The 27,128-nt window shown below is 43.7% G+C and overlaps 1 protein-coding gene across 1 annotated transcript in view; it reads right to left on the bottom strand.

Annotated features, from left to right (window-relative positions):
- Positions 1–6,379: 6,379 nt before the first annotated feature.
- Positions 6,380–27,128, bottom strand: part of SLC35F4 (solute carrier family 35 member F4) — a 231,033-nt gene continuing 210,284 nt past the window's right edge. Inside the window, exons 5-8 of the mRNA XM_044377655.2 lie at positions 14,539–14,664; positions 12,457–12,649; positions 8,874–8,963; positions 6,380–6,715 (exon numbers count right to left, since the gene is read on the bottom strand). Of these exons, the coding sequence (XP_044233590.1) occupies positions 6,474–6,715; positions 8,874–8,963; positions 12,457–12,649; positions 14,539–14,664 (651 nt within the window). The 3' untranslated portion in view covers positions 6,380–6,473. The remainder of the gene's footprint in view (positions 6,716–8,873; positions 8,964–12,456; positions 12,650–14,538; positions 14,665–27,128) is intronic.

Raw genomic sequence — 27,128 nt, forward strand, 5'->3', positions numbered from 1 at the left:
TTCACAGTCCCCTGGTTCTAGTACAAAACCAAGTGTGTGTCTGCGAAGAAATCCAGGACACCTCTTCGCTCCATGTCAGCCTGGGGCCTCTCCTCAGTCATGTATTTTAGGAAAAACAGAATATTCATAAGACTGTTGACTACTTTTATTTTTTTTTAAGCCAGTGTCCTTAATCTCTCTCTCACCCTGCCAGTGATACTGGGTCTTGACCACACAATGAGAGATGGAATTCTAAGTACTAAAAAAATATCAGTAAGTCCTTGTTTAATAAATGAATAAATCTTTATCTTGGCAGGACTGAGATTCCTTCTTCCTTCCTCCCACTGAGTTCCTCTTGTGAGCTATTGCTGGGCAAGCATAGAGACCAGGACAGGGTCTCTGTTTTCAAAAGCTCCCAAATGCTTTTGTATACTAACTAGTTCCATAAAGTTTTGATTATTTATAACAGATACTAGAAATGATATGACTACTTAACAAAATAAATAGACGATTGAATTTTGGTGTCATATGATATAACTTATAATTACCACATGAGTGGTCATTTTTATGGTTCAGGACAAGACTTCATTTCTGAGCCCCCAGTGCAGAGGACCAGACCCCAAACAGTGGTGACTTCTACGTAGATGCCATCTAGGAAGTTTTCTGATGGCTAGCTAACTATCCCGGCCCTGAAGACTACTCTATCTCGGAGAGCATCTTTTAATTATTGATCAGAATACGTTATTACCTACAGGTCAAATCTGTCCTGATCTTGCAATTTATATCAGAAACTGTTTACATTAATAGATTCCTCATTTTCACTTGGATTACTTGTTATTTACTAATGTCATAAGATCGGACGATTCTACTTGCCTGTTACAGAATACGATTTAGCTTCTTTTCTGCCAGTTGATTACAATATCCGGAAGTCAGAGTGTACCCTTCCAAAATAATTTTCCACCGTAACCTGCATCAGTGTCTTCTGGCTGTCTAGAATTGAGTCAAAGCAGTTTCCATCACTTCTAGGTCAAAAAGCTTCTATTAGATGACGTTTCTTAATAGTTTCAACCATTCATACTTCCAGTTCTTCACAAAGCTTTCCAGTTAGTCGTAATTCCGAACTACTCTCTTCTACTCTGTTTCTTCCCTGTCTGCCCAGTACTGACAGTTGGAAGTTGCATGACATAAAAACTCAGTATATTTTGTCTTGACTGACAGAATCTGACCAAATAACTGCTTCTTTCCAAGACTGTTACCTCCTCAATTTCCCTTACTGTTCCCTCTTATTCTCTAAGCAAGTCATTCTTAAACTTTTAGAGAATTTGTGCCCAGTAGAAATATTATGTGAACCCCAAATACAAGCTTCATATATATTTTTTAATATCTGGTAGCTATATTAAAAAAGTAAGGAACGGGTGAAATAAATTTTACAATATATCTTATTTAACCCAACATATCCAAAATAGTCTCATTTCAATATGTAACGAGTATAAAAGCTATTAATGAAATAGCCTACATTCTTCCTTTCGTATGAAGTGTTCAAAATCCAGTGCATTTGAAGCAACAGCACATCTTAATCTGGACCAGCCGTATGTCAACAGCCACACGTGGCTAGTGGCTGCCATACTGAAGAGGGGTTTTAGAACCTCTGGATTCTCTGAATTTATTCCTCCGGAATAAAGCAACTAAGTTCACGCTATTTTGAAAACTCTGTCAGGGGTTTTTGAAATCACCCCTGAAGTCCATCCCTGGATGGGGTTTCTTTCTTTTTTTCTTTTTTTTTTTTTTTAAAGATTTTATTTATTTATTTGACAGAGACAGCCAGTGAGAGAGGGAATACAAGCAGGGGGAGTGGGAGAGGAAGAAGCAGGCTCCCATCGGAGGAGCCTGATGTGGGGCTCGATCCCAGAATGCTGGGATCACGCCCTGAGCAGAAGGCAGACGCTTAACGACTGCGCCACCCAGGCGCCCCTGGATGGGGTTTCTAATTGCAGATTAAAATTCTTGCTCTTAAGATTCCTCAAGCTCCCTAAGGATCTGGTGTTCGGGTCTCCAGCAAATAGTGACAAAGCAAGCTTCGCTCTTGTGGCATACATGGGTGAGGGAGCGATGGGCACACTGGCCAATCAGAACTTTAAAATAGTGGGCCTTACGTCCTTTCTGCCCCTGGGTTTTTGGCACTAGCACCCCAATTCCATCACATCCTGTACTCTTCTGTTCTTACTTCAGTCTCAGTTGCTACAGGTGTGTGTGGGGGGAGACAAAGAAAAAGAATTACAAGCAATAGAGACTTCTTGTTCTAGCCTGCCAGATAAACCAGCATCACCTGTAGTAGGTGTTCTTTGTGCTCTGACAGGGGCTTATGGATAAGTAAGAAAGAGGATTTGTACTTAAATATCAAGAACATTCCGAAGCTTAGCCAGTTATACTGTTCACTCTTTCATCGCTTGCATTGTCCTCCAAATTATTCGTCCTCTGGTGGATCTTGACAAAGCGCCTGCATGAAACTAACAAGCATGCAAAACCTGGATGAGCCAAATTGATTTGCCTATAATTTGTTTGTGAAGCGATCGGGACGTGGTTGAAGTGATTTTAATTTCAGAGCCCAAGTCACCAGTCTGTCTTTTTGTCAGGCAATTAGTTCCGCTAGCTGGGCAAGAATGCTGTGATACAAGGGGCCGAGGGGAACCGGGAAGGGGAAGCATATAGCCTTTCTTCTTGCTTCCTCTGTGTATTCCTCATGCCAGGCTTCTTTTGTCTCTCCGGTTTATTTGAGGTAAAATCCCCTGCTGAGCACCAGGCTCTGTGACTTTGCTGTGGACGGTGCTCTGGATAAGGACCCAGAAGGAGGGCAACAGAGGAAACCCTAGCAGAGGTCACTGCTTCTGGACCGTCTGGCGGTGTGTTAGGCTCTTCAACACGTGGTTTCATTTCATGCACTCGACAGCCTCAAAATGACAGGTATTAATACCATCATTGTACTGATGATGAAATCAAGGCGAGAGGGAGGTTGGTAATTAACCAAAGTGCAGAGCCGTGGCTGCAACCTGGGTCCTTTTTATCCCTGGACTGCGCTGCCCAGTCGGCCATCCACAGAAGCCATTGCCTTTTGGACCTCGGGGAGGAACCGTGTTTGGATAAAGAGGCAAGCTAACAGTAACCTCAACAAGGCACTTCCACCTGCGAGGGCAGGGACTCTGGAAGTATCCTCCAAGCCCGACTGAACCTGCTTCGTCCTCGGCACGCAGGAGGCACACCCATATTTGTTCAGTGACTAAGATACATTATCCCATCTGATCGTCACAAGGACAGGTATTTTATTATTTTTATTTATGATGACTTTCCCTGAATCTAAAGGAACATCTCGTCTTCCCAAAGCGATTCCGATAAACTTCTGAGTCATTTTCATTGTCACATTGACAGCTTGACCTAGGAAGGTTCGAAGGTCCCGGAAGCAGGGACCACACAGCTTGACCTAGGAAGCTTCGAAGGTCCCGGGAGCAGGGACCACCTCCTGTGCTTCTCGTACCCCTTTCCCCCACAGTGCAGAGCACATTGCTATGGTCACAGAAAGTTCTGTCGCACAGTGCTGCTCTAGAGGCAAGCAGAGGCTCGTTGGTGATGACCTAACATAACACCCTACTTCAGAGCCAGAGGGAGACCTTAATAATTTTTGAATGAATAAATGAATGAATACCATAATGGAACTGTTTTCTTAATATAGACGGAGCTAATTACGGTGATCAGTCATAGGTTGAATTAGAGCCCTCCAGAGTAGCTGACTTCATTTTTCAAAATGAATCATCAAAAAGAGCAAAACAATTCATTTCTTAAAGATGTCCAAAGGCAATTTTAAATGTCATGCTAAGTAATGGCAAGATGCTGGAGTGGGCTAGTCAGTGATTACTGCTATTTAACAGTAATTTAAAAATAAGGCAAGAGTGATGTTTGTACCAATATGGCATTGAAATAGTCAAAACCAACTCTCGTTAGATAATGAATTCATTCATATTTATTAATAATGTTTTTCATTTATTTTGTACCATTTTTCATGAAGTTTAAAATGAGTCATGGTTATTATTTTAGCTAATATGATGTCATCTATCCGCGCCAGAAGACTGGCATTGGCTTTTCAAAAAATGACTGAGAAATGAAAAAAAAAATAAGGGTGGTGCCCTTGGGCGTGATATCCTGAGTCCCCTTTTCTTGCCCTGTGATAGTCTCACCTATATTTCTGGGGACACTTGAATAAAAAAAGAAGAGTAAAACAGACGCCAGAAAGGCTTGGTTTATTGCACTAAACTCCCCAGAAAGTGCAGATTCTCTTAAATTGTTCTGGGCCTTAACCAGCCTCTTGGGGGGGGGGGGGAAGTGCCTTTTAGCAATTCAGCCAATTGGTATTTTGTGTAAACACAACAAAGGCTGTGGCCCATTTAACCCTTTATGTCCCTTACTTTAACCAGTCTCAGCTGTACCAAAGCCTGTCCTTAACTAAGACTGATCTAATACAGTTTGAGGGAGGGGCCTAGCTCCAGGGTAAAGCAACCCGTTTAATTCTCGAATGTCTGCAAGTGCCAGACATGTGCTAGGAACACGGTGATGAATGGCACACACTTCCTGCTCTCGAGGAGCTCCTGGTCTCCTGGGACCTCAGGCAAGTAGACTGGTAATGACCACAGAAGGTGACCAGCGCTATCATGGGGGTAAGCAGAGGCTTCTTGGGAAGCCACATGGCTCAGCTTGCGGGATAAGAAAAGGCTTTCTGGGAAAATAGGAACAAATCATGTCCTGAAGCCGAGGTAATGGTTAGGCAGGTGATGAGAGAGGCGAAGAGAGTAGAAAAAGAGAGCAGGTCTTCACTGAAGAATTACAGGAAATCACAGTGTCACGAAAGCCCAGATTCCAGGGGCCACAGTGGGTGGAATGGTGGAATGAGGCTCTGGAGCTGTGCTGTCCGATATGGTAGGCAGTAGTCACCTGTGGCTATTAAAATTGAATTTCATATTAATTAAAAGTAAATAAAATTAGAACTGCAGCCCCTGCACTAGCCACACTTACAGAGCCCACGAGGCACGTGGGGCTAGTGAGGAGCACCGTGCGGATACGTCACGCTTCCCTCACCACGGCAGCTCCGGTGGACAGTGCTTCTCTGGAGGCAGGCAGGGGCCAGCCAGCGGTGAACTTTGAATGACATGCAAAGGTACTTGGACCTTATTCTGAGGACAATACGATGCCACTGAAGTGTTTTTCACAGGAGAGGGGAATGATCACATGTATATATTAGAAAAGCCACTCTGCAGGGCGTGGGAGGACTCAGAGAGAGGCAAGACTGAGAGCTAGAGAGACCAGCGCAGACAGCCGTTCATTCATTAGAGAAAGAGAGGATTAGGGCCTGGAACAGGTAGCATGGTAGAGAAGGGCGTGGATTCAAGAAATATGGAGAGATAATCAGCATGACTTATAGTTTAGACGTGGGGGGCAAAGAAAGCAGAAGTTAAGGTCTATTCCTGCTTGGGCAGCTAGGGAATGATGGCACCCTTAGCCTAGACAGGGACCAAGGGAGAGGAAGGAATAGACCTGGAGAAGAGAGGTGACGAATTCAAGTTTGTTCTTGAATTTGAAGTCAACAATGAGGCATCCAGGCGAGCTTGCAGAAGGCATTTGCATAGTCAGACCTGAAGCTCAGGGGACAGATCTGGGCTAGAGATAAAGATTTTTAAGCCATCGCCACATGGATGACAGTTGAAGTTCTGGAAGTAGAAGGAATCCCTGAGGGAGAGAGTATGGAATGAGACGCTAAGAAGGCCAAGGACTGAAGGCCGACAGTGATGAGACCAGTCTTAGAAGAGGAGCCCAGAGAGGTCCTCTCTGTAACCCCTGTGCCATTTTTAAATGTCTACCTCCTATTAGAGATATTTGTAACTGCTCTTAGGCTCTGTACTACTGTAAGCACGTTGGAAGTATAGACGGGGTCTTCTGTACCTTCACATCTTCATTTTTCCTAGTGTAAGTCTTGCAGATAGAAGATGCTCTTTTGATAGTTATTTAATTACTTTCCAGCCTTCAAACTTAAGGCTCTTATTGGACTTAGATATAAATAAAGTGTGTATCCTTTACACGTGTTTTCCTCTTAACACAATTTTCTCTGATGGAATGAGAACATCTCAGTTCCTGGTGAAGGTAAGGTCGTGATCAACCCATAACTTAGAATCTCATGTTTTCAGGAAATTTTGCAAATGGAGGGGAGGGGCAATTCCCTCCAAAACAGAAGAAACAGAACAAAGATGACTATGTTTTCATAAAAAAATTTTATTATGATTATTTACACTAGTTCCTTGGTAAGCATATAAATGTAAACTTTTATCGTTGGCATTATTTCACATATGACTTATCCAAATTCAGAGTTAATACTGTCATTTGAGTGTACAGGTAGTGAGAAAATTTTATTATATTCACAGAATATACATACACGTGCATCCAAAAGGCGTCCCTCGTTAAGCCAGCGGTATAGACACTGTCCCATTGGCCCTGCTTCTGCTCCGCAGGTGCACGCTGGAGTCAGTGAGGTCCTCCACATGCTCCTCGCTCTTCTTCTCCTTCAGGCTGTTGATGAATCTCAGGGTAATTTCGTCCCACTCCTCCGGCAACAGCATCAGCAGAAACCCAATGCAGATGATGATGGTAGCGGCCAGACGGACGACATTGAAGATCACCTCCTGCTTCAGGAGATCCACAGCTGGGGAAGAAAAATCAGGTCTGTCACAGGCTGTGACTGTTTCTAAGCTCCTCTGAGAACAAATGACCGAAGTCGGTGCTACTTCTAGAGGTTTCTAACGTCTCCCTTGTTCTTTCAAGGTCATCTTTCCCTTCTCCATATCGTTCTATCGTTCCCTTTGTTTGCTTTCTATGCCTTCTCTCTAAGTCAGACTTATCCTTCAAGGCTCGTGTCATCTCGTTTAATTGCCTCTGCAGTTTTATTTCTTGAAACTTCTCCTCTGCGTCCCTTCACACTTCTCCAGTTTCATTGGGCCGCTGCTGATTTTTCAAATGAGCCAAGCTTGTTAATGCCACATCTTGGCACACGCTGTTTCTTTTTAAAAACTTTTAATTGAGGTGAAAGTCCAATCAATTAAAATGAACTCTGTTCAAGTGAATTTAGTGGTGTTTTGTACGTTCACCACATTGTACAACCAGCACCTCCGTGTGGCTCTAAAACACCTCCATCGCTTCAAGTTCAAACTCCTTACCCGGAAGCAGTTGCTCCGCTTCAAGTTCAAACTCCTTACCCGGAAGCAGTTACTCCCCAGCCCCTCCCCAACCTCCCAACGCCTGCGTGGGAATCTGCTGTTTGTCCCCACGGATTAACCTGTTCTGGAGATGGCTCGTGAAGGGAATCATACCACATGCGACTTTTCTGTGTGTGGCTTCTCTCACGTAGCATGGCGTTTCGAGGTTCAGCCATGCGGTAGCTTGTGTCCGTCCTCCCTGCCTCTTTATGGCTGAATGATACCCCATTGTATCACAACTTAGTTACCAGTTCATCTGCTGATGGACATTTGGGTGTTGCCACCTTTTGGCCACTGTGGACAGTGCTGCAATGAATATTCACGTAAAGTATATTTTCAAGTCCCTGTTTTCCGTTTTTCGGCATATGTACCTACTGGTGGAATTGTTGGTCATGCGTAGGTTGTGCTTTTTACAGGGAATGCCCGTTCCTTCTCATGTCCACCATCCAGCTAATCCCTTCGTTAGTTCTCTCTTTTGGCTTCTTACAGGAAGCCTCCCTGGATGCCCCTCCTGTGTTCTCTCAGAGCCTTCATTCCACACCTCTATCAAAACAATTCCGTCTCTACATGGTAACCACTCAATTCCTTTTGTCTCCCTCTGTATGCTGCATGGTCCAGAGAGCAGGAACTGTGTCTTATTCAGGACCTCTCACCAGCATTAGCACGTTCCTGGCACATCCTAAGTGCTCAGAAATGACATGTTGAATGACGGGATCCCTGGGTGAATGAATGAACTTCATTGACAACTTCACTCCTCGCTCATATTTCTTTCCTCCAGATATCTTATAGTCCTAGGAGTCTGTCTCACGCCATTTGGCATTTGCTTATAAATCACACTGTGGGGTTGTAAATTATTTCATATATGTTGGTCTTGTTTTCCAAATTCGGTGAAAGTTTCTTATGGAAATATAATATCCCCCCCCCCCCCGGTTTCTTCTACAGTTCTGCACACGGTAAGTGCTCAATGAACGCTTGCTGATTGTCCTGGGGCAAAGAAAAGTACATACTTGAGACTTAGAAAAAATAAGAATTTTTCCAAAGGACTGTACGGTCTTTCAAATCACTCACTTTCTTTACTTGTTCCATTGACAGGTTTTGCTAGAAAGATTATCCTGGAAAAATAGCTTCTCTTCCTGTCCCTGAAGTGAGTCCAATTGCTTTTCCCTGTATCTCTTCCAGAGGGCCATCTGCTCTGCCCCCAGGAGAAGCTTCTGCTGCTCCCCACGGATAGTCTGATGGGGAGCCAACACCCTGATCGTTCCCTACACTTTCATTAGTGACGTTTACTTGAGAGTCCTAGGCTGGGACGCCTTTTGTTTCCACAGGACTTCCTCTAAAAATACCACAAAATTAGGTTGTCAGGGAGATTACATGAAACCCAAATGATACATTTGGTATTTAATTTTAAAAGCACGACTGAGTAAAAACAGTGTTTATAGCTGCACATTTTAAGTCTGCTGCATGGTTATTCTGTTGTCTGCCACCTTCACGATATTTAAAAACATCTTCCCAGGCAAGGGACATCATTCACAATTGTTCGAAGAAACAGCTCACGCTGTAAAAGGAACACAAGCAGGAGACCGTGCACACGTCAAATCTGACCCGTACCTGCATTTCCAGGAACGCTGAGCACTGTCCCGATGGAGATCAGGATCGGGTATGTCAGCACCACGCCGACATTCACCAGGATGTTGAAGGCTGCAAAATCAAGGAGGAGGGAGAGGATGAAGGGAAACTGATCTGCGGGGCTCTTCCCTTCTTAACGTACTAGAACCAGGGTTTTTGTTAAACTCTGCCTTCTACACTGCCTGCACCTTTGGTCAATTAACTCTCTAATTTGGGAGCCAGAGGCACGTTTCTCGATGGAAGTGGTCTGTTCTTTTCTCTCCTCTGCCACCTTGGGTGCCTGATCTCTTGCCAGTTGGCTGTCAAGGGGCCTACAGAGCAAATGCAAAGTGGTGAAATGATCAATTCCATTCCGGACACTGCTTATTAGCACTACAAAGGTGGGCTGGGGCCAGCCAGAGCTTGAAAGCAGAAGACTGATTGAAGTTTGGGCTTTTTCCCTCTGTTACTTTGCTTTATCATGCCCTATTCCTGGATAATTAAAAGGCTCTGTGTTCCTGCCTAAACAGAGCTCTACCCAGGACGGCCTATGCTGTTTTATTTCCTTTCTCTAGTGGTGAGCATCACACAGGTAAACAGAAGTGGGCTCAATGTAGTGCACTGAACCCGAGGGACGTTTTCCACATCCTGATTTATGCACAGATCACCCAAGTACAGGTCCAGAACTGAAGGAAGGGGTAACTAGATAACCTTTAATTAATATCTTTAGATCTTTTTAGTAAAATATAAAACAATCATCTACCCCTTACAAAAATGTTTAAAAATACATGTTTTCAAAAGAAAAACAATTATAATGAAAGAGAAACAATGATAAACTACATAACATTATTTTATTTTATTATTTTTTAATTAATTTATTTTTAGGTAGGCTCTATGCTGGGAATTTGGGTTATGACTGTTCCCAGCTAGGTTGTTTTTGGCCAGGAAATTATCTAGGCATTTTTAATTAGGATGTTTGGGTCTTAGGAGATCAAGACCTGAGCCAAGATCAAGAGTCTGACGCTTAACCCACTGAGCCACCCAGGTGCCCCTACATAGCATTATTTTAATGGTTTCAATCCAGTGTTTGTTTTAGGGGTTGGACAGATGAGTACTAACAACTATGAATGGTCCTCCATTCAGAGAGATCTCTATGTAAATGATTCAACCATGCTGCCTATATCTCTATAGCACCAAAGATGGTTCTAGAATATTCCATTCAGAACAGTGTTTATTCTTCTATTGCTATCTACAATTCTTGCTTTAGTTAAGCCCACTCACTGGGTTATCTGGAGTCACTTGTACTTGGTAGTTAGAGATAGTGTGTTTGACTTTCATAAAACTTGGGCTCCCTCAACTCTCTCCCCAGACTCAGGGAGTCAACTATGGCACACTCTAACAAGTCAGGACTTTATTCAATCCCAGACGGACTCTGCTAAACTCCTGAACTGTTCTTTTATTGGCTGAACTGGATATTTCAGCAGATTGAAAGTATTGGTATTTGGGTGAGAAATGAGCTCTTCCCACTCAGCAAGAAACAGGTGGCTTCACCGAAATGTGTTGTCTGTTTTTAATTAGTTCTTTAGAATACTCACTCACTTTTCTGACACCCTAAGGACAAGAATATATAATTCAGTATGTTCTCTGCAGCACGGGACCTGGCCCAAGTTTCAGTGGGACTCGGACATGTCAGGTGAACGGACCAGGCCAGCCTGCATTTGGGCGAAGGCTCTCCCTGGCAGACGGGCCGACCTGTGAGAAGGAATGAGGCAAGGGGAGCCTACACAGACAAAAGCTGTAGTTACAGACGATGTGGGCGGGGCCAGAGGACCACCTGCTGTTTGTCCAGCCAAGCTCCTGCCAGATCATAACTGGTGACTATGGAGAAGAGAGGGATGGAAAGAAGAACTCAAGAACAGGAGCAGTGAAGACCGTATAAACCCTGGGATGTGCGACATAGTCGCTCATTTTGTCACAGAGAAGCTTGGGCACCGTGAGGACTGCAGTGGGCTGGGGACGGGCTGGGTGGAGCAGCTCTAGCACCGGTGGTGCTATGCCTAGTGGAGTCTGGGGACCATGCTGCGTGAAGGAGAACTAGTATCCCGCTAGCCTGGGTGACACCCAGCCTGAGTGGGGCTGGTGTATGAGAATATATTAGACCTGCCAAGGGATCTCTGTTGGTGAAGGGCTACTTTGCAGCAAGCTGGAGATCATGTGTACATAGCTGGGGCCAAGAGTCAGTGAAATTTGGGTTATGACTGCTCCCAGCTAGATTGGTTTTGGCCAGGATATTATCTAGGCACTTTCAATTAGGATGTTTGGATCTTATGGAAACACTGCTATTGATTTCCACTCAATTTAGCAGAGGTTATGAAAGGTCATAACTACATGTTTTTGGACTTCACAAGTAGAATTCAAAGGACTAACAACATTTGATCCTTCTCTTGTCTAAGACCTCCCCTTAGGGTCCTGGACCACAGAAGAGAAAAGATGACCCCAATGCTTATGTGGGAATGAAAACCAGGGCAGTGTTTTTCTCCCAGGAATTGCAAAACTGCTTCAGATCATGTCACCTTGATAAAGAAGATCCACTGAGGGTTTAGCAGATGTCCTGCATGTCAGGTGTGGTGGGCAAATGGGGACTAGGCAGAGGGGGCTGTCCTTAGGAAGGATGAGGACAGAGGAGCAGAATGAAAGTGATCTGGTTCTTAGTGAAGGGGCACCGAATCATGTAGTGGTTACTGTTGTTCACCTGCTTGGGGAGAGAACAGCAGCCTTGTTATTTTTCAGGTTCCTTTTACAGCGAGGGACAGAAGGGCACAACTGGAAAGTGGGAGCCCCCTGGTTGCTCAGGTGAAGCAGACCACCTTGAGTTTGGGCAGTTTGGAGAGAAAACATTAGAAAGACTCCAGGTGACTTTCTCTTGGTCATCAACTAGGCACAGCCTTACTTAGCAGGGCGACCAAGTCCAGTTCTGCCTTCTTCTCTTGCTTGCTGAGGGCTTCCTATCTCAAATTCATTCTCCATACACAGCCAGAGCAGGCTGACTAAAATGCAGATGTGAGCCTGTCATCTCTGCTTCAGGATTTTTAAGTGGACTTTAAATCCACTCCCCTGAACGGGGTTCCGGACCCTTCATGACCTGTTTCTTTCCAGAACGTCATCTCCTTCCCTCATCCCTATTCCTCCTGCACTTGGTGCTCCAGCCATTTTGATCCACTTTGAGCTCTTTGAATGCACCATCTCCTCTCTCCCTCTGCCTGATGCACCGTGCTACACCTGGAACACAGTGACATCGTACAATACATCACGAAGAATGGACAAGGCTGCTTGAAGACCAGTGGTGATCAGAGTGGCCTGGGCCTCCAGCTCACACCTTGACCCATGGGAGGTATACCAGTTGAACATCTCTGATCTAATCAGGCAATTGCCTGCAAAGAACCTTGTAACCATTAACCAACCTTAGGTAAGTTTGGGAAATAGAGGATAAAGGTTCCCAAGGGAATAACCCTACTATGATCATCTATCTGTCCAAGGAAAGGTCAAGTGACATAGGGAATGGAAGGTGAAACCCAGGGCCACTTACCCAGCCACAGCCCGGCCATCCCACAGAGATAGCCCCATGGCAGAGCTGCAAACGAGGACCAGTGCTCCACCTTGGTGAAATACAGGATGACCGGGGTGAAAGAGATGAAGATCAGATTGAAGAAACCCAACGTGGAGACAAAGTGTGCCGCTTCGCCAAAGTTAGCACTTCCAAGGAACATCTTGAACAAAACCTGGGTCGGGAGAGAAACTCCTTAGCCACACTGTTAGAGACTTTGTTAGAGCAGAAAGGCAAGTTCTACACAGTGAACTGACCAGCCCAGGGCTTATTCCCTATTTCTTCTTACCCCACCATCTCTGTGGCATTAAATAGGCCATTGACATAAGGAATTAAAATGCCCTGTAGTCTTCATCTGAAACAGCAAATGCCGTAAAATGAATTTCTTATGGTGTTGGAAGCTGCTGAAGGCATTGTGTTGAACGCTACCATCGGGGATGGGTACAGGGTGAATGATAACTAAGAGTGCAGACAAACTCAGGACGATCTAGGGTTGAGATGCCATCAATTCTTCCCCTCAAGCGTGGGATTCATTTTACCCGTATTCTGACAGATACCAAAAACTAAATTAGACGATCATTATGTTGTTGGGAGAAGTAATAATAACACCTTGGATTTATAAGCACTTTTCTCTCTGAGCTTGACATAGTTTCACAAATATTGTGTTTATTCTCCAGATTTAAAAAAATGTTTTTCTGGATATAAATCCTTGTACTGAGGAAAATAGCAAGGAGGTGTGAATGGCCAACATAAGCCACGCTGGGCTGAGGAGGAGCCAGGTGTCTAGTCGATGCTTCTTGGCTTTACAGCCCTTCTGCTTCCTATGTTAATCCATGACCAACGTAGAATGGATCAGATCTTTCCGACGGTGCACATTTGATTTCAGGCATGTCTGCAAATGTTATTGCTCCCAGAATGAACACATCTATAACCCGGTCAGGAGAATTCTCTCAGTAAGACAGCCATCCCCGTTACATAGCAATGCCAGCTATTGCTTTTAATTTCAACTGAACTTACTATTTTTTTTCTCTTGAGAGACTTAAACAAGAGAACTTGACCCTGTGCTGTTCTTTGGTCCCATCAGACACCTCAGTGGAGTCTCAGTTGGGGGCCAGTTAGACACTAATGGCAATTGAGTGAAAACTTGTCAAGCTTGTCACAGAATCAGTGGGCCAGGAAATGTCAATATGGAAATAGACTCAGTGTCCTCGGAGCACAGTGTTGGTGAATAATCAGAACAGGCGTTCAGGAGGGATGCGAAGGGCAGTTTCCTGCTTTTCACAGAGAATTTTCTCATTGAAACACCAAGAGAGGTGAAAGTGGAACGGTGCCTTAGCTGCACCCCGAAAGCCGGCTCTGAAAAGTGGAGCTTTGGGGATAACCTTTTAGATCTCCTCTTTGAGTCCTTGCTTCTGAAGTCAGGGGCAAGGACTGAACAGATTTTCCACTGATGACGGGCAGCTCCGGCGGAGACTGAGTGGCGAGTACTTAGTGCAGGGCCAGAGTGCCCATCCGAGAGGAAAGGAGGCCCTTCGTTCACTAATGACAGGAGTTCCTGTGGCTTGAGGTGAATACGTAACAGTCAACTCGCAAGCGACAGCTTGTTATTTTCTCTCTCACTGGAGAGAAAATCATGACTATAGGTAATTAACGTAAAGAAACTTAAAGAGAGGAGGGGTCTTTCTCGGCCCCTGCTGCAACGGGTTGATGATTGTGGAGGGGCAGAGGCGTGGGGCATGGGCTTTGGAGGTGGCCAGTGGGAACTGAAATCTTTCTATCGCTTCCTGGCTCTCTGCCCTTGTGCAAGTTATGAATCTTTTAAACCTCAGTTTCTTCATCTGGAAAGTGGCGATAAGTGCCTGTGCCTCAGAAAGTTGAGTTAGCATAGGTGAAAATTTCTGGCAAGTGCCCAGCATGTTGCAAGTACCCAGTAAACGGTGCTTAGTCTTATTTGAACCATCTTTTTTGTCCCCCTAGTCAAGAACTTCTTTGTCCTGCCTTCCTTTATGACTTGAGTCTAAGCTATGAATGACAGCTGACGACATAAAACAAGGCACAACGTACCTTATATAATGCGGACGTAGAGGCTGAGCCCACCGCAAATGCCACTCCTATGATCGAATCCGTGTGGAAATTATCCGCATATGCCATCATGACGATGCCGGTAATGGCCATGATTGCGGCAACTATCTGTCGAATAGAACACAAAGAAATTGAAAAAAATTGATGCTTTCCTATGTCAGGGCAAGCAATTGAAGACTTCCTGAGAGTTGCTAAATGCTTCCTCAAACCCAATTACCTCTTGTACATCACCGTTTCAATGTAGGAAGGGTCAGTATTAACAAGAAATCAGTGTGCTTGTGAGACATTCAGAGAGAATATAAAAGCTGCTCACGTTCTAATTAAGGGCTAGTAATTGCGGTTTAATTTTTTAGCTCAACTTCTTAGAGATTAATATCCATGTTGGTGAAATGCATTTAATAGGAAATCACTCCAGAGCATTTTCATCTATACTGTATTCTCTTTCTTTCTTCAAACAATTCAGCATACATTTTCATCAGCTCCTCGGATCAATGCGTGATTTTGAAGATTGACACATAACCAGGACTTGATTAGGGAGACGTAACATTGGTGCAGCTAAGAGGCAAAATTTAGGCCAAGGGTAAAAAAGGAAAGTGTATCATATCTCCTACTGATTTATAAGGAGGGAGCTGAGTTCGCACTGGCACATGGCTAGTTCCTCCTTTGGTTTATGTGCACATTAACCGCATAAAGATACTTTTACCCCATTATTCTAGAGCATTAACTGCATAAAGTGAAATATTCATAATTTGATTAAAATCATAATGGTTTACTATAAATTGATATGATCCTGATCTATTCAAAACAGGGCTTCACTCCCTTAGTGAAACGCTGATTTGCATCTGTTTCTGAAATTATCTTGACCCGATTCTACTGGAAAAACATTTCAGAACTATAGTAAACAGCTCAATGACGGCCCTGAAACAGGGAACAATATGTCATTTCCCTGCGAAACAGTCTCGCTGACTTTTAAACCAACATGCAGCTTTGCGGGAAATGTATAGGCACCTGGAGGTTAATTTTGTTAAGGTTCAGTTCTGAGTATTCCCAGGTCAAGCAATTCCTGTGAGATAGCTTTTCCACGTGTGTGACTTTTTTTGGCCCCTCCGAATGTTATTAGTGAATTATTTATTACAACAAAATGTAGCTCTTCGACATGTGACTGTAGACTCGCTCCAGGCCAGTGCAGAGTCTGAGAGCGATGACACGTGTAATTTAGATGACGCTAAGGCGATTCTTTTGTTAATGACCCCCCCAAAGCACGTGCGCTGTTGGTTTCAGACCTCGCTTCGTGCTAAAGCATCTTTTATGAGAAACAGCAGGAGTCCTTGAGAACAGACGCTGACATGTCAGCAGTGAAAAACCGTCTTCATAAAGCGTTTTTCCAGGAGGCTGCTTGATGGGAGGCGTTTCTCTTGCTGAGTGAATATCATGTTCTCCAAAGCTCCCAGGCATGTGTTCTAGTTAGGCTTTGCCTCTCACTAGAGGGAATAGAATCTAATACACACACCATGAGGTGTCAAGGAAATTTCCCAAACAAGAAGTAATAGACTCATAAATAAACATGGGGAGGGGGTTATCTCGACCTGGAAATTCTGTGAGGGCTATCATTTTCTTTGATTTGGGGATTTACAGTTCAGCCCAGGACTTGCAACGATCCTTTGGGCAGTCTGATTTCAGAGAAATGAAAAGGCACGTTAGACACTGGCATTTTCTGATTTGTTTTTGTGTTTAAATAATGTTCACGGGCCAAAGTGTTCAGGTGCACGAGTAGATTTCCCCCGTAAGACTGAGCTTGTAGGACAATAAGTTTGAATCAATATTTGTTTTCTTTCAGCCAAGCATCAGTTACGTTTTCTTGTTCAGATCAAGACAGGGTTCTTAGAATACAGTATTACTCGTACTGAACTCTAACATGATGTACTGTTTCATATTTAAAATTATTAAAATTATTCTATAATATAAATATCTGGGTTCTGGCAGTTGTGCGTAATACAGAATTCTGGGTTTAGGGAACTATGAAAACAAACAGCCTATACAAAAAAAAAAAAAAGCAAAAAATAGGAACACTGTCTGGAAAGCGATGAACATTTGATACTATTCCCCCCAGGATATGGCTTCAGTTAGAAGCACTTCCTTTTCTGAGTCAGCCTTTAGTAAAAATATATATGCACAATATGTCTATTATAAAATTTTCCCAAGATAGGAATTGGGTATGGACAAAGATTATACATTTTATAGCAATTCAAAATTATAACTGTGATGAGCCTTTTAAAGATCTCCATTACATTTTATATTCCAGTGCTTGTGGAAATATTAGCTGGACCACTTAAGTTGACATATCAATTACACCAGTGTCTCTTTCAATTGCCCGTCATGGAGAGGAGCATTTTTCACGTCGGGGGGCCAGACAATGTGGTTAGTTAAGTTCTAAAAGCATGAAAATCTGAATATTTGAGATGTTAGGAAAAATTCTTCTCTATGGTATGGACAGTAATTTATAGGTTATATAGGTTTCCTGGGAGGAAAAGATAAGTTAAATTATTTTCCACATTTTTTATTTAAATTTCACAACTATCTAACAGAACAAATTTTCTATGACTATGTTTTAAGAAATGTTCAATGTGGGGAGTTAAGATGGCGGAGGAGTAGGAGACACCGTTTTCAGCCGGTCCCCCGAGTCGAGCTGGATAGGTACCAGACCAGCCTAAACAACCACGGAACCAGCCTGAGACGCAGGAAGACGCATCTGGATCTCTACAAATGAACATCTCCAGCGCTGAGTACTGAGGTACGAAGCGGGGAGCCATGAAACCGTGCGCAGATATCGGAAGATAAACGGAAGGGGGAGGGAGCCGCCGCGTTCGGGCGCCGGGAAGCGGTAGCCACTTGCACGGGAGAGCGGGCGGGCTCGCGGACGGCACCCGCAAAACAGCAGACTGAGACCGTGAGCCGGGTGTGCGAGCCACCAGGCATCTCGCGGAACCCCGGAATCCCGGTGCGCTCACTGGATCCAGACTGAGACCGGGAGATCCGGGAGCGCGCGCGGGGCGGCTGGCGGCGTTAGAAACACAAAGGACAGAGACGCGCCGGCCCTGGAAGTGAGGGCTGGGACGCCGGGTGTGGGGCGCACATCCCGGGACGCTGCAGCGTTGAGCAGCACCAACAGAGACAGAGTTAAAGTGGCCAGAACATTAGTAGAGAACGGGCCGCAATCCCTCTGTTCTGTGACAATGCAGCCTCTGCTGCTCTGACTCTCAGAAGAGGCATAGCCGGCTGCCAGGGAAAGCCGCCAGAGAACAAAAGCCTGGAAATACCGGCTCACAGCGTGCCCATCCTCATCCCTCCTCGCGGGGGAAACGGAGACTCTACCCAAACAGGGCTGCCTGAGTATCGGCACGGCAGGCCCCTCCCCCAGAACACAGAAGGCAGGCTGAAAAATCAAGAAGCCCACAACCCGAGGCGCCTGGGTGGCGCAGTCATTGAGCGCCTGTCTCCGGCTTAGGGCGTGATCCGGCGTTCCGGAAAGGAGTCCGTCATCGGGCTCCTCCGCTGGGAGCCTGCTTCTTCCTCTCCCACTCTCCTGCTTCTGTTCCCTCTCTCGCTGGTTGGCTGCCACATAAATAAATAAATAAATAAAATCTTTAAAGAAGAAGCCCACATCCCTAAGATCCCTATAAAACAAGGGGCACGGCCTGGGACCCAGTCAATAATTTGGGCTCTGGAAACCCCGCAACCTCTCTTCATCAGAATGACAAGAAGGAGAAGCCCCCCCCCCCCCCCCAGCAAAGAAAAGACAGTGAGTCTGTGGCCTCTGCCACAGAAATAATGGATATGGATGTAACCAAATTATCAGAAATGGAATTCAGAGTAACGATGGTCAAAATGATGACTAGAATTGAAAAAACTATTAACGAAAAGGTTACTGAGAATATAGAATCCCTAAGGACAGAAATGAGAGCGAATCTGACAGAAATTAAAAATTCTATGAGCCAAATGCAGGCAAAACTAGAGGCTCTGACGGCCAGGGTCACGGAAGCAGAGGAACGGGTTAGTGAATTGGAGGATGGGTTAATAGAGGAAAAAATGAAAATAGAAGATGGTCTTAAAAAAATCCACGCCCACGAATGTAGGTTACGGGAGATTACTGACTCAATGAAACGATCCAATGTTAGAATCATCGGCATCCCCGAGGGGGTGGAGAAAAACAGAGGTCTAGAAGAGATATTTGAACAAATTGTAGCTGAAAACTTCCCTAATCTAGCAAGGGAAACAAACATTCGTGTCCAAGAGGCAGAGAGGACCCCTCCCAAGCTCAACCACGACAAACCTACGCCACGTCACGTCATAATGCAATTCACAAATATTAGATGCAAGGATACAGTATTGAAAGCGACCAGGGCAAAGAAATTTCTCACGTACCAAAGCAAAAGCATCAGAATTACGTCAGACCTGTCTACACAGACCTGGAATGAGAGAAAAGGTTGGGGGAGCATATTTAAAGCTCTTTCAGAGAAAAACATGCAGCCAAGGATCTTTTATCCAGCAAGGCTGTCATTCAGAATTGATGGAGAAATAAAGACATTTCAGAATCGCCAGTCACTAACCAATTTTGTAACCATGAAACCAGCCCTACAGGAGATATTATGGGGGGTTCTATAAAAGTAAAAAGGCCCCAAGAGTGATACAGAACAGAAAGTCACAGCCAATACAAACAAAGACTTTACTGGCAACATGGCAACATTAAAATCATATCTCTCAGTAATCAGTCTTAATGTAAATGGTTTGAACCATCCCATAAACGCCACAGGGTTGCAGATTGGATAAAAAGAAATGACCCATCCATTTGCTGTCTACAAGAGACTCATTTCAAACCCAAAGATGCATTCAGACTGAGAGTAAGGGGATGGAGTACCATCTTTCACGCAAATGGACCTCAAAAGAAGGCTGGGGTAGCAATTCTCATATCAGATAAATTGGATTTTAAACTACAGACTATAGTTAGAGACGCAGAAGGGCACTATATTATTCTTAAGGGAAGTATTCAACAAGTGGATATGACAATTATAAATATATATGCCCCCAACAGGGGAGCAGCAAGATACACAAGCCAACTCTTAACCAGAACAAAGAGACATATAAATAAAAATACATTAATAGTAGCGGACCTCAACACTCCACTCTCAGAAATAGACAGAACACCCTGGCAAAAACTAAGCAAGGAATCAAAGGCTTTGAATGCCATACTCGACGAGTTGGACCTCATAGATATATATAGAACACTACACCCCAGAACCAAAGAATACTCATTCTATTCTAATGCCCATGGAACATTCTCAAGAATAGACCATGTTCTGGGACACAAAACAGGTCTCAACCGATACCAAAAGATTAAAATTATCCCCTGCATATTTTCAGACCACAACGCTCTGAAATTGGAACTCAACCACAAGGAAAAATTTGGAAGAAACTCAAACACTTGGAGACTAAGAACCATCCTGCTCAGGAATGACTCGATAAACCAAGAAATCAAAAATCAAATTAAACAATTTATGGAGACCAATGAGAATGAAAATACAACAGTCCAAAACCTATGGGATACTGCAAAGGCAGTCCTAAGGGGGAAATACATAGCCATCCAAGCCTCACTCAAAAGAATAGAAAAATCTAAAATGCAGTTTTTATATTCTCACCTCAAGAAGCTGGAACAGCAACAGAGGGACAGGCCTAATCCACGCACGAGGAAGCAGTTGACCAAAATTAGAGCTGAAATCAATCAAGCAGAAACCAGAAGTACAGTAGAGCAGATCAACAGGACTAGAAGCTGGTTCTTTGAGAGAATCAATAAAATTGACAGACCACTGGCAAGACTTATCCAAAAGAAAAGAGAAAGGACCCAGATTATTAAAATTATGAATGAAAAAGGAGAGGTCACGACGAGCACCATTGAAATTGGAAGGATTATTAGAAATTTTTATCAACAGCTATATGCCAATAAACTAAGCAATCTGGAAGAGATGGAATCCTTCCTGGAAACCTATAAACTACCAAGATTGAAACCGGAAGAAATTGATTCCTTAAACAGGCCAATTAGTTATGAAGAAATTGAGTCAGTGATAAACAACCTTCCAAATAACAAAACTCCAGGCCCGGACAGTTTTCCTGGGGAATTCTACCAAACATTCAAAGAAGAAATAATACCTATTCTCCTAAAGCTATTTCAAAAAATAGAAACAGAAGGAAAGCTACCAAACTCATTCTATGAGGCCAATATTACTTTGATCCCCAAACCAGGCAAAGACCCCATCAAAAAGGAGAATTACAGACCGATTTCCCTAATGAATATGGACGCCAAAATCCTCAACAAGATACTTGCTAATAGAATCCAACAGTACATTAAAAGGATTATCCATCACGATCAAGTGGGATTCATACCTGGGATGCAAGTGTGGTTCAATATTCGCAAATCAATCAGCGTGATACATCATATCAACAAGAAAAGACTCAGGAACCATATGATCCTCTCAATCGATGCCGAAAAAGTATTTGACAAAATACAGCATCCTTTCCTGATTAAAACCCTTCAGAGTGTAGGAATAGAAGGTACATTTCTCAATCTCATAAAAGCCATCTATGAAAAGCCTACTGCAAATATTATTCTCAATGGGGAAAAGCTGGAAGCCTTTCCCTTAAGATCAGGAACTCGACAAGGATGCCCACTCTCGCCACTATTATTCAACATAGTACTAGAAGTCCTTGCAACAGCAATCAGACGACAAAAAGGGATCAAAGGTATTCAAATTGGCAAAGAAGAAGTCAAAATGTCTCTCTTTGCAGATGACATGATACTCTATATGGAAAACCCAAAAGAATCCACTCCCAAACTATTAGAAGTTATAGAGCAATTCAGTAACGTGGCGGGATACAAAATCAATGCTCAGAAATCAGTTGCATTTCTATACACGAATAACGAGACCGAAGAAAGAGAAATTAGGGAATCCATCCCATTTACAATAGCACCAAAAACCATACGTTACCTTGGAATTAACTTAACCAGAGACGTAAAGGACCTATATTCTAGAAACTATAAATCACTCTTGAAAGACATTGAGGAAGACATAAAAAGATGGAAAGATATTCCATGCTCATGGATCGGAAGAATTAACATAGTTAAAATGTCCATGCTAGAGCAATCTACACTTTCAATGCTATCCCGATCAAAATACCGAGGACATTTTTCAAAGAACTGGAACAAACAGTCCTTAAATTTGTATGGAAACAGAAAAGGCCCCGAATCTCCAAGGAACTGTTGAAAAGGAAAAACAAAGCTGGGGGCATCACAATGCCGGATTTCGAGCTGTACTACAAAGCTGTGATCACAAAGACAGCATGGTACTGGCACAAAAACAGACACATAGACCAATGGAACAGAATAGAGAGCCCAGAAATGGACCCTCGGCTCTTTGGGCAACTAATATTTGATAAAGCAGGAAAAAACATCCGGTGGGAAAAAGACAGTCTCTTCAATAAATGGTGCTGGGAAAATTGGACAGCTACATGCAAAAGAATGAAACTTGACCACTATCTCACACCATACACAAAAATAAACTCCAAATGGATGAAAGACCTCGATGTGAGACAGGAATCCATCAAAATTCTAGAGGAGAACATAGGCAGCAACCTCTACGACATCGGCCAAAGCAACCTTTTTCATGACACATCCCCAAAGGCAAGAGAAACAAAAGATAAAATGAACTTATGGGACTTCATCAAGATTAAAAGTTTCTGCACATCCAAGGAAACAGTCAGAAAAACTAAGAGGCAGCCCACGGAATGGGAGAATATATTTGCAAATGACACTACAGATAAAGGACTGGTATCCAAGATCTACAAAGAACTTCTCAAACTCAATACACGAGAAACAAATAAACAAATCAAAAAATGGGCAGAAGATATGAACAGACACTTTTCCAATGAAGACATACAAATGGCTAACAGACACATGAAAAAATGTTCAAAATCATTAGCCATCAAGGAAATTCAAATCAAAACCACACTGAGATACCACCTTACGCCAGTTAGAATGGCAAAAATAGACAAGGCAAGAAACAACAATTGTTGGAGAGGATGTGGAGAAAGGGGATCCCTCCTACATTGTTGGTGGGAATGCAAGTTGGTACAGCCACTCTGGAAAACAGTGTGGAGGTCCCTTAAAAAGTTAAAAATTGAGCTACCCTATGATCCAGCCATTGCACTACTGGGTATTTACCCCAAAGATACAGACGTAGTGAAGAGAAGGGCCATATGCACCCCAATGTTCATAGCAGCAATGTCCACAATAGCTAAATCGTGGAAGGAGCCGAGATGCCCTTCAACAGATGACTGGATTAAGAAGTTGTGGTCCATATATACGATGGAATATTACTCAGCTATCAGAAAGAACGAGTTCTCAACATTTGCTACAACATGGACAGCACTGGAGGAGATAATGCTAAGTGAAATAAGTCAAGCAGAGAAAGACAACTATCATATGATTTCTCTCATCTATGGAACATAAGAACTAGGATGATCGGTAGGGGAAGAAAGGGATAAAGAAAGGGGGGGTAATCAGAAGGGGGAATGAAACATGAGAGACTATGGACTATGAGAAACAAACTGAGGACTTCAGAGGGGAGGGGGGTGGGGGAATGGGATAGACCGGTGATGGGTAGTAAGGAGGGCACGTATTGCATGGTGCACTGGGTGTTATACACAACTAATGAATCATCGAGCCTTACATCGGAAACCTGGGATGTACTGTATGGTGACTAACATAATATAATAAAAAATCATTAAAAAAAAATAAATAAATAAAAAGAGAAAACATATTAAAAAAAAAAAAAGAAATGTTCAATGTGTTTCTTACCTACACAGCTGGAATTCAGGGAGGAGAGCTCAGCTAGTCTAGGAAATGCAGGGAAATGTGGAGGGGGGAGGCTCAGTGGAGTGGTCACTCGGATGATCCCAGAGTGACTCTGTTTGGCACCCTGGGTTCACTGTGGAGCGAATACTTTTCAAATTTCCAGAGAACAAATAGTGTAAGCACAGAGCTGAGTCACAGGTATTTTCAGAATTAATCAGTTATCAAGCAAGGATTAATAGTCTGTTCTTTTGAACAAAACACACAAAATGACTCTTCTTGGACTCGGGACACTGGACATGTGCCTGTGGGAAGCCTGTGCCTTAAATCCTGGGTCGGAAGTGCTCCTATGTGCACATCTACACGGGGACGACCCCCAAAATACCTTTGAGCACGTTAGCGTCCACATGAGGGATGCTTCTGCTGAAAAGACACCATCTCATGGTGTCCCCTGTCTGGCTCCAGAAAAATGTGGCTCTCCTCACAACCTACTCCAGTTCCAGCCCTATAACCAACCAGGGTGTCTAAATAAGACAGAGGACTCGCCGCTACCATTTCCTGAATCTGGTTCGGGTGAGCGTGTTCGTGACTGTAATGACCGTACCACTGCCAATGCCTCATCTTTAACTTTGGAACCCTCTCGGCCTCTCATGTCATGGTGTGCCCACCTTGGGGGAGTACCCCAAGGAAGAGGAGTTAGTTAGCCCATTTGTCCAGCACACCTCTGAAGGGACATTTCCTCCTCAGCCAGCTACCTTCTTCTGCAGGCTCAGGCCCCTCTGAGAGCCTCCTGTCAACTTTCAGGGCTAATCAGAGGGAGACCATGAGCTGGCTGAGTGTGTTCCTAAAGCCCAAAGATGACTTTAGGGGTCAACATTTGATAATCTCACTGTGCTACTTACCACATGTGACCCTGCATGAAAGCTAGGCTTCTGTCACCTCTCAAAGAATTCATCTGTACACATAAAAGCTAGAGAAACATCTGGCTTTTGGCTGTTTCTTTTTTTTTTTCTTCTTGTAACATCATTTCTTTTCTTTTCTTTTTTTGTCTCAGGCCTTCCAAACCACAAGGGTTCTTGATCTCTGTGAGGGTTCACCAGCCTCATTACATTTACTGTTTCCCCCATTGACAAAATGGCGTCCAGAATTTTTAGTTGTGTAACAATACCAGCTCTTGTAGGGTTCAGGGTATTGAGGTGAACCTTTAATGGCTTCTCTAATTGCAGCTGAAATAACTTTCCTTATTTGCCTTGCGCTTAACAGTGTTTCTAAATCTGGGTGAGCATGGAGGAGCTTCCGTGGCTCACAACGGACCCCTGAATCCCAAGCCTACAGCAGCCTCTAGAAGGCAGAGCCTCAAAGCTACGCTGCTGGCAGGGCTGCATTCAAACTCAAGACTAAATGTCCGCAGCTATTGGTGGGATACACACTCATGCTTGCCGGTGAGACTGCACTGATGGTCATCCTTGTTCTCTTGAGTTATTTAAATTGAGTCCATTTTCAAGGAAAACCAAGGCTACGCAGAATCCTTAAGTTGCCCACATGCTCCATTTAAGGTTCCATGAAGGTGAACCATCTGTTTTACTCAGATCCAGTGAAATTGGACAAGAGTTGAAGTGTGAGAAATGAAAGAGGTGGGCAGTGTATAGCTGTACAGATTGTGTGTGTGTGTGTGTGTGTGTGTGTGTGTGTGTGTGTGTGTCTGTGTGGACAGAGGGCACCTGGGGACTGGTCAAACCCAAGTTGTACAGAGCCCCAAACCAAGATTCCCACCCCCAACCCCCAACACACATCCATTTTTATACGAATAAAATCCATCTGCAAATGATCTCCAAGGGAGACCAGGACGGGAAAGGGAGAGAACTGCCAGATGGAAGGACTAAAGGGTGTGCATGGAGGATAGAGCAGATCTACTGATGGCATCTCGTTAAGGGGTTATGGATTCCCTGTGGGTGTAAAATTGGAGAGCGTTCCACTTGAGCTTTCTCCTCCCTGTATTCACAAATTTTTCTCCTGCCAAGAGGGGGATGAAAAGGATGGGTCCCACTACCCATCCTGTGCTGCCTCCTCCAGGAAGCATGAAGGTTCTGGAGAGAGGATTCTGCACTGCCCACGAATGCACGGTCATGGCATAAATGTCAACCAAAGGCAAGATGGAAATGAAAGGTTATCTCGACTCTTCTCTAAATACATAATCTTGGCACAAATCAGTAACAGCTCAGCTCCAGTGTCCTGATTTAGGGCACTCTGGAGCCCAATTTGAATTCAGAGAAGTGCAGGTTAAGCAGCGAAAGATTCTGTTTAACTGACATACGCTAGTCGGTCCATGGTGGATCTTGAAAAGTGTCCGAAAGAGCTACAGTTTGAGAAGTTAACTGCATAGGGACCCAATTACAGCTAGAAAAATATGTGGGTGTCAAGTCGAAGAGACACAAATTCATTTCCTAAATCTGCTAAGGAAGTTTGGGGTCTGCTGAACCTTTCACCACCCACCAATTTTCTTCCGCCGTTCAAGGAAATTTAAAAATGAAAGACAATTTTCAATTAACAATATAAAAAATAAGGGATGGACGAGATCTGAAAGAAGAGTTTCGATTTCCTAGTCTGACATTTACTTTTCAGACTGGAGTGCAATCAATACCAGCGACAGAGAAGAAAACCCCAGCCAGTGGCTCATTTTCTTTGAGGAGAACCTTTTTTTTTATTAAGGTGGTTTCTCTGCTTTTCATGAATTTAAGAACTCTAGCTAAACAAGACAGGATCTTGAAGATGGGAAAACCCCGTTCTTCAAAGCTGCAAGAGCTGAATTCTCACCAACACTTGTGCAATTAAAAAAAAATAGGTCTTTTAAAAAAGTTTACGGATTTCCAGGGGATGACCACGTATCAGTTGTACGCAACTACTCATGAGAGTTTTTAACCCACCCATGCTGACCAGTAAATTGGCTGGAATGATTGGCTAGAAGACTAAGTGTACAACAAATTACCTTTCCATCCGCAATGCAATCAATATTCTAAGGAAACAAAATATTAACAAGTTATTCATAAAGCAGAATTCATTTTTCCGTGCGCATTGCTACTTCTGGCCGACTGGTGCTCCCGAGAAACGCAGCTACCAATTTTATAACCGAAAGCATCCTTCATGCTGTCGAGGGTGTCATTTGGGTGTGAGACATAGGAGTAGGAAATGCGATCATCTTACATGTGAGCATTCTTCGGGTCTAACAAATGAGGAGTACAATCCAAAACCAACCTATCTGTAAACTACTGCAGCCTTAGAGTGAGTCAAAAATACAAATTGTAATCTGATGACCAGAAGCAGTGCTTTAGGGGCGCCTGGGTGGCAGAGCGGTTGGGCGACTGCCTTCGGCTCCGGGCGTGATCCCGGCGTTATGGGATCGAGCCCCACATCAGGCTCTTCTGCTATGAGCCTGATTCTTCCTCTCCCACTCCCCCTGCTTGTGTTCCCTCTCTCGCTGGCTGTCTCTCTGTCAAATAAAAATAAATAAAATCTAAAAAAAAAAAAAAAAAAAAAAAAAAAAGCAGCAGCGCTTTAACTATTAAAAAAAAGAAAAAAAAAGAAGAGTCATCCAAGTGGGGCGGCCCGCCCAGGCTGGGCGTTGACCCCGTCCGGACGTAGGCAAGGGAAACGCCGTTTACATCGTCAGTGTTCT

Source organism: Ursus arctos, unplaced genomic scaffold, assembly GCF_023065955.2.
Source record: "Ursus arctos isolate Adak ecotype North America unplaced genomic scaffold, UrsArc2.0 scaffold_25, whole genome shotgun sequence".
Taxonomy (NCBI): Eukaryota; Metazoa; Chordata; class Mammalia; order Carnivora; family Ursidae; genus Ursus; species Ursus arctos.